Source organism: Protomyctophum bolini (genome assembly GCF_963924005.1).
Source record: "Protomyctophum bolini genome assembly, chromosome: 10".
Taxonomy (NCBI): Eukaryota; Metazoa; Chordata; class Actinopteri; order Myctophiformes; family Myctophidae; genus Protomyctophum; species Protomyctophum bolini.
The window spans coordinates 32,008,065-32,016,530 of NC_137871.1; the positions used below are offsets into that span (position 1 = coordinate 32,008,065).

Consider the following 8,466-nt stretch of genomic DNA (forward strand, 5'->3'; position numbering starts at 1 on the left):
AGTGGGCCTACATTTTTATTACAGGCCTTTTACTTGTAACAGAGTATTTCTGCATGGCAGTATTGATACTTCTAATTAAGCAAAACATGCTTAAAACAAGTACTTTTCCCACCACTGCTCATTCTATTCTAATGCAGTTGAACGAGAGGTCCATCTAGTGTTCATTAATGGTAATGGCCTCTACAAGGTTGGACAATGGACATTGTATGGGGATTTCCTAATCTAAACTAGAATTTGAAAAAGAGGATGTCAACATGGCTTGCGTGCGTGCATCATCGTCCAGCCCTGCAGAAGTGTAGTCATTATTGGCACAGCGCACTTTTAAATACTTCCTCAAACTAAAGCATGAATTATTTCTAGATGGGGAAGTAAAAACACCACCACCACCCAACGAACAACAAAAAGAAGAAAAAAAACACTTAATCTGGTTTGACCACCATTTTTTTTTATTTGGCATAATTTAAAATCATCTCACTGTTAGTTCATTTATACAAATATGCTTTTTGTTATATATAAAACAATTACAAATAGATTTCTACAAATCAAGTTCCCAGTGTAAAAGTGTAGTACCACGCACACGGTAGCATACAAGACAGCTCCGGGACACAAAGAGAGCCCCACAGGTGTGTTCCACTTCCACTGCGTCTCTGAGTGACATTCAGAAACACCTAAGCTCACCACAGTTGACAGTTTGACACATTACACGTACACTTTAGCCCTACTTTCACGCTCCGTCGTGAGCCGTTAATAGCAGACCCAACATGCCTTGGCACCATTGATTTGATTCTAAGAGGCCAGGGTGGTCTTCTCGCTCAACAGCATAGCTCCTCACCACCAGGCCAAAAGAGGCATGGCATTTTTAACCACAGCATGCCCATTCTTTGGGGGGGGGGGGGGGGGGGGGGGGGAACATTCACCGAAAATAACCGCTCTACGTGCTCACATGAGTTTGTAAATCGGCTATTTTGGGGGAAGCGATATGGTGTAGACGGAATAACGTGATGCAACTACAGTTGTACTTGTAACTCAGGTTTGTGTTACTAATAATAGGGTTTAAGTGGTTAAGACCGATAGGAATGGTGTGGAGATACAAAATAAAGTATGTACGCCACATATTGATGCGACGAGCTGTGGGCTAGCAGATCAACCATTCACGGCATACGGCAGAGCATAAATTAAGCATTACATTCACCCCCTCCACACATTAAGTCATATGGATCTGTTAAGACGTCACACTTCCTCCCCACAGACCTCAGACCAAACGGAATCATTGTTGTTACACAAAACCTGGCACCCGTGTCACGCTTCATTTTTTGCTATACTTTACACAGACAAGCCACATTCAAAAGTTTACTTATAACAGTATGCCCTGTTCATTTGAGTACATGGAAATAACGGACAAAAAAAACACGGTATAGTAAAAAGGTCTACTGTTATTGACAGCTGTGGGCATCATCAAGCAACCAATTTTTTCATAAAATGGAATATAAAACCTTCTCAGACTGGCGAACAAGGCACTTTTCAGTTAAGAGTTCTTGCCACACTATGTGCGAGTTATGGTGTGTGCCTGTAAGCCTTATTGCTTCTGCACAACGCAGGGATGTAAACCACATTTTAGTTCAGAAGAACTGTGGGCTGCGTCGTTGACGAGCACCCCATTTCACACACCAGGCAAATCAATTCAGACCTGAGTTGAGCCATTGGTTTAGCACCTGCGTGTCACGAGACAAGTCTGGGAATGGGTGTTTTTTTCTTCTTCTTTTCGACAGGAAGTATTGCATAAACTTTCTGAAATACACACGAAACTGAAACCAGAGTTGGCTTACCCTGTATCAAACAGACAGGCAGTCTGGCGGCACTCGCAGCACTACAAGAGCCTTTGGGTTTGATAGAGGGGCTCTGCTACAGTCTTTGGTTTAGATAAAGGCACCTGACCATTTTGTAAAAGGCCCTTTAGATGCAGTTAAGGAACTAAACCTGCATTAATACCAGGCTATGGCAGTCATGGCACTAAGGATTCTCTGAGATTAAATGATCAGTAAACCAACACAAAGTAGGCTATAGCCTATCAACAATCAATTATACCAGTCAAACCTATTTATGGCGTTGCAAGTATGGTCATTTGAATTTCAATCCTGTATAGAGTAATAATCTGTTGAGAGAAATGTAAGGGGACAAACGTAATTGACGTATTCATCCTGGTTTATCAAATCCAAGTATATTAGCTAGACAACACAATATATCTTACGGATCAATTGGACATAGGTTATAACAAAAATATTCAACTTTGGCCATGATCACACTCATGGGTTAAAAACAATAGTGGGGGGGAAAAACAACCATCAGAGTAAATTCAACCTACTTAGCCAAAACCAGTCACTGGATGATCCTACCCTGTCAGTAAGCTATGCTTAGGAGTGGTTTAAACAGCACTCAGTGTGAGCCTGCAAGCGTTAAGACAAAGCCAGAGCAGAGCGGCACCGCAACCAAAGGCTTCCTGACAATGACATTTTTACAAATGAAGTAACTGGCAAGCGGTTCATTCGTCAGGCCATTATAGACACCCGCTCCTCCATTACAGGAGAAGGGCAAACGGTTGGCTGGTTTTAATGATCCAGGGCTTATCTCTCTCTCAGGGCCTATTGGCTCCACTGTGCGCGGCGGAAGGAGAGACCGGCAGCTCTCACACGCCACACCGGGCACAGGAGAGACTGCAGCTCTCGAGGAGTTTAACCTCTAATCTGTGCACTGACTGGAATTTACCTCCGAGACGTCACACCTTGGCTGTGGCCAGATGGCTTAGAATTAAACGTTGCGTTCACCCTCTCTACATGCCGTTTACCTCTGAAAGGGCATACGATGGCATGATTCGGGGGGGTCAGGTGGGAAGTTATTTAGGGAAACTGTTGAGATGCACCCGAGGTGAGAGTTTGAGGTAGTCATTATTGCTCTACCTGAACAAAAGGCAGATCTCTTCTCTCCAGTCAAACAGGGCAGCCTGGTTGGTTTGCTTGCTTATTATTATGGCTTGTGACAAGCACAGTCAGCAATGAGATTTTATAAGGCAAAGCAATAGAAACTATTAATCTAGAAGATGAAACATTTGTTGGGGAGAAGGGAGAAAAAAAGTGTAAATATCAAAAGTTAAAAAGAAAAAGAGACCTAGAAAGAGAGAGAAGATCCACTCTGTGGCCTCCGTTTTGGCATCATAAGTCACTTTGGTGTTGATGGAATGAAATCCCCCCCCCAGGAGATGAATGAAGGAAGAGAGGAGCTGAATCAAGAGTCTACACTGGTAGAGGTGGAGGCAGCTAGACGTCCCCTCTCTCCCCTCCCCCTCCGCAAGTCAGAGTCCGGTGGGAACCGTTCGTTCATTACAACAGCACACACTTTTCTCTCTTCTTTATCTTGACGGGGTACAACACAGCCCGCACGGCCTCGGCGAACACCTCCCGGACGCCCTCCTGCATGAGGGCGGAGCACTCCATGTACTTGACGGCGCCAATCTGCTTGGCCAGCGCGTTGCCCTGCTGCTGGCTGGTGGGCGCCAGGCTCTGCTCCTTCAGCTTCTTCACCGTCTCGGCGTCGCCGCGCAGGTCCCGCTTGGTGCCCACCAACAGGATGGGCACGCTGGGGCAGTGGTGGGACACCTCCGGGTGCCACTTGTGCCGCACGTTGGCGTGGGACGAGGGGCTGCCGATGGAGAAGCAGATGATGAACACGTTGGTCTGCGGGTAGGAGAGCGTGCGCAGGCGGTCGTACTCCTCCTGGCCGGCCGTGTCCCACAGGTTGAGGCTGACCGTGCGGCCGTCCACGCTCATCTGCGCGCTGTAGTTGTCGAACACGGTGGGGATGTACTCCTCCGGGAAGGCGTTGGTGGTGTAGGAGATGAGCAGGCAGGTCTTGCCCACGGCGCCGTCGCCCACCACCACACACTTTATGGTCTGCATCCTGCCTTCGACCGCTGGGTCTGCAGCACCTACAGGAAAACACAAAGGACAATGAGCTAATGACAGGGCTGGCAACAATCACCATTACACATACACATTTAACGATTAATTGTCAACTAATTGTGATTAACAATTGTGTTTTTTGCATCGAACATTGGAACGTTACAATGTGTATTTCTGTTTGTCTTTTAGGCTTCGTAATCACAAATTGCACAGGGCAGATATGACAAATAACTTAAATGTACAAAGAAATCACTGACACATTAGCTTGTAGATCTGATATTTTTGAAAAATGTTTGAAACAAAAACTATTTACAATTATGCAAAAATTATTGTGATTATCTCAAATAATTGCGATGAGGGGACCATGTAAGAATTGGCCAATGACAGGACTACTGTTGTGTTTACTATAATAAATTGTGGCGGACGCAGGCCAAAACCTTATATGTCCTAAACTGGCCAATACCGATAGCCGATGTCAACATTGCTGTTATGGTCATTAAACGAGAGATTTACCAATGTCCTTTCTGAAAAAGGCATATCATTTTGATTCATTTATAAACACTGAATTTGAAAAAACTAGGGATGCACCATATTGAAATTTTGGCCCATATCTCAACATCAACAGCTTAATTGTAGTATTGTTATTATAAAATGTTCCAAGTTGTTGACCCTTTTGAAAGCTTCTCCAGAAAACACTCAGTGAATGAACTGAAAAAGCCTTATGTAATGATGAAGGCTGCATATTCAAACACAATTATTATAAAATATCAGCCAAATCCAATATATTATTATTGGTTCAATGTCAATATTGCATTTTAAAATCGGCCGACAGATATGATGACCGAATTGCCCATCCCTACCCTTCAGGAAATGGAATAAAGAACCTGTGTGCCGATCTGGATCCAGTGTAGTTATTTAGTCACAAGCTATTCAATACTTTTCATTACATCGTTATAAAACCCAGACACACTGAACCAGCTACTTTCACTTTTCAGAATTCTACTACAATAGCGAAAGAATGGCAAAACTGCAAGCTCGCTACTTTTACGAGACACTGCCTAAAACCATTACCATGAATATCTGAGCTGCTTGTACATGTTTATACCGGTATGTTCACTCAACATCAGTAGACAACATATCAGGGATTTTTGAATATCGGACCTGTTTTATATCCTTATTGTCCTTGTTCTCTCTCCGTCTCTAGTCTTCTTACATTTCCTGAAAACTACAAATGATGGAAGTACAAAACAATAATTCCACCCACTTCTTTAAAACCTGTATGATGAGACAATAAAGTTGATTCAGACAGAACTACAACGTAACAAACACCGTCCGTAGCCATCGTTTCCACATTTCCTATTACGGCAGATCACTTCATGAACATGATAAAAAGATACTCTTTTAGGCACAACATTTTTTTTATCAGTTCAAAACGCTTTTGGTTGTTCTGTTTTAGCAGCTGAGAGCTAACTATCGTCGTTAGCTGATCGACGAGCATCTATAGATTGTGATTTAATCTCTCCCGAGAGACTTTGCTTCTTCTTGGTCGATAAATGGTCGAAGCATATCGATGGATTCCAAAACTGAGAAAACCAACTACTGGTGTCAACAATTTTATCATGTTATTCTACTTAATGATAGTCCCAAGCCACTAGGCGTTCCCCTCACAGTGGCTAATAGTGCTAGCGTCAAGCTAAGGAACTAGCGCAGTTTAGGTGGCTAACGAGCTAACTAGTTAGCAAACAAGTTGAAAGTTACTTTGTAAACACACATTTCAGAAATTTCTGTTCTTGGGCATGTAATCACCTCGCAGTTCACCTTATTAACTGTATGTTACATTATCCCGAATACGTAGTTTGCAATAAAAAGCAGACTTTTGAAGCACTTTATAACTTACCGCCACTTAGCTTTGGAGCTCTTTACGCTTCGTACAGTCAATCACATAGGCAGCCGCATCCGGGGAGTTGTCCATTACGTAACCCAGACGCACAGCACCACGGGAGTTGTGGTTTTCTTTTCATGGTAGTGGCATCTGCCACTAGATGGCACTGGTGAGCCGTGTTAGTTTTCTATTATAGTGAAACTTATAATTGTTTTGAAATCTATCTGTCACTCAGGTAAAAGTAAAAATTTACTTGAGTAAAAGTACAAAAGTATTGTCATCAACATGAAAAAAATAAAAAAAAGTAAAACAGAATTTTCCATCAGGGTATGGTATCTAGATTACAATACATTGTATCCATCATTCAGATAAATAGTAAATTGCTATCCAACTGTCTACTTACTGAGGGCCTCTAACCAGAGGTCACCCAATGTCAGATTTGGTGTGAGGTAACAGATTGTACAAGGGAATTTGTAAGTGAAAGGTATACTTTCCACAAACTCTATGAAAGGGGTCCATGTCATAATATATCTATCTTTAGAGTCAGTGGCGTTTTTAAAACAACATCGAACTAAAGACAAACATTAAATTCTCTTTATTGTTAATGGCATTTAATGTTTGTGTTTTAAGTTGATGTAAATGTTCCCTTCATTGTCAATGGCGTTTTTAAAACAAACATTAAACTCTCTTCATTGTCAATGGCGTTTTTCTTATGATTTTCTTTTTTATCCCACGATTTTGTAACCCATTTTGTAACCTATTATTATTATCTAATGTGATCCCTGGCTCTACACACCCTCCACCAACCTGGGGAGAGCAACGGAGTTGAACAAATGCATGAGTGTCCAAGTTGCTCCTTTACACCTGACAGGGGGGAGATTCCCTGGTTGGACATAGCGTGGAAGGAACACATTATTCCAACCAGTTCCTTTCCCCTCCATCAGGCTGGCCAGGGGGGAGGCAGTTTAGAAACTGCATGTTTTTTTGTGAGGGTACCTACCCTAGGCCTAGGGGACACGGGGAGAACATACAAACTCCACCCTTTCGCCAACCCTGCCTCGGGTATGGGCACTGATGACACGGAGAAGAGAACATGCCGCCAGCACCCACAGCGTCCCCAGCTGGAATGGAACCCAGGACCTTCTAGCTGTGATAGAACGCTTTGTTGTCTACGTGCTATAGTTATTTTTCAGCAAATACTTCTTAGTATTAGTAGTTCTCTTAGCTTAGCACCTTATTTACTCGACCAATTAGGCTTGGCCTATCCTGTATTTTGTTGAGTTGGATTCATGCTGGTTACTCCAATCTTGCACTTTGTAAACCTCTGTGACTATAAGAGCATCTAGTCAATGCCTAAATTACAATTGTAAATTGTATTGTGAGGTAGGCCTATTGCAGTCTTATCAAACTCTGCTGCCACCAACATCCCTTCTCACTTGGCCCATATAACCCAAGCTCAGGCAGGCAAACAGATCTTGATTCATTTCCCTACTTCTCCTCTATAGGTTCTCCACCTGATTGACAAGTTTAAACACATTCAAGAGCATGTGGCCTCTGGTGTGATACTCATTAACTTCCCATTCTAGCCTGAAGATGGTGAAAAGGGGGCCACTGCTTAGTGCAACCCCCCAATTTTTCCCATAGACCCTATGGGAAAACAGTTGACATCATTGCCCATGTTGAGTTTGCTCTGTGTGCTCAAAGCAAAGTCCACTGCCATCCGTCCCTCTCTGGCCCTGCTCCGCTGCCTCTCCGCGCTGCTTGGCGGTCGCTAGTGCAACCAATGATGTCATGGCCTGCGTGTCTATGGCGATTGCATCTGACATGCTTTATCTTTGTGCAAGCTTCAATCACTGGCCATGGCTGTCAGGCTGAGCCCATCCTGGGCTCAAGAGGGCTCGGTCTCAAGCTTTCCACAACAAACCCTGCTTTCACAAAAAGTAAATCTATTTTTGGAAACACGTGAGCGTTTGAGGGTCAAGCTGGGCTGTGTCCCCAATAAAGTCTCGGCATAACAAGAGAGATGACTGATGTTGAGTGTTTGTCATTTAATTGCAGTGCCAGCATTATGAAATTAGTATAGTTTATTTATGATACGGTCCAGATTAAGCTCTGAACTCAAATTATCGGTAGAATTTTGGCAACACGTGATTGTGTTGCATTGGTTTGAAACAAAAAGTGATTATTTGGCCTGGTTTGGTAACATTGAAAGTCACTCGTCCCTCCAAACAATCTATGAGCAGCAGTCTATTATCAGACAGGCACAGAAGTCTAACCCAACTCCATTCTCCACCCAGAGTTCCAGATCTTACATTATAGTTCAACAGAGCAGACTTGAAACATTATAAAGATTCATTTCTGCCTCTGTCCATTAAGATACTAACTGTGAATGAAGGATGGTCATGGGCATGGGGTTGTGCAGTTTGTCACTATTTGCAATTTGAAAGCTAAATGTAGGCCTATGTGTAATGACGTCGACTTTTATCTTCAGGTGGAGTCCAGAACAAACCTTCGGGCGATATTAACATGTATCTCAATCCTGATTTTGATGATAGTCAATGTGCAATGAGCTAGCTCTTTTGCAGCATATAGAGACAAATGCAGTTCAGGCCTTTACAGAGAATGTGTAAT

The 8,466-nt window shown here is 43.1% G+C and overlaps 1 protein-coding gene across 2 annotated transcripts; it reads right to left on the reverse strand.

Moving 5' to 3' along the window:
* Positions 1-432: 432 nt before the first annotated feature.
* On the reverse strand, positions 433-5,905 carry rhogd (ras homolog gene family, member Gd). 2 transcript variants are annotated; one of them, XM_080774784.1, is made up of 3 exons: positions 5,851-5,905; positions 5,115-5,178; positions 433-3,979 (listed from the first exon to the last, which is right to left on the reverse strand). In XM_080774784.1, the coding sequence occupies exon 3, from the start codon at positions 3,948-3,950 to the stop codon at positions 3,375-3,377; it is 576 nt and encodes a 191-aa protein (XP_080630910.1). In that variant the 5' UTR covers positions 3,951-3,979; positions 5,115-5,178; positions 5,851-5,905; the 3' UTR covers positions 433-3,374. The 2 variants fall into 2 exon arrangements, with proteins under 2 accessions (XP_080630910.1, XP_080630909.1); XM_080774783.1 differs by lacking the exon at positions 5,115-5,178 and having other exon boundaries at positions 5,851-5,904.
* Between the last annotated feature and the right edge of the window lie 2,561 nt (positions 5,906-8,466).

Bases quoted from the DNA above. Each gene is read 5' to 3' on its own strand.
- rhogd (XM_080774784.1), bottom strand. From the start codon at position 3,950: ATGCAGACCATAAAGTGTGTGGTGGTGGGCGACGGCGCCGTGGGCAAG.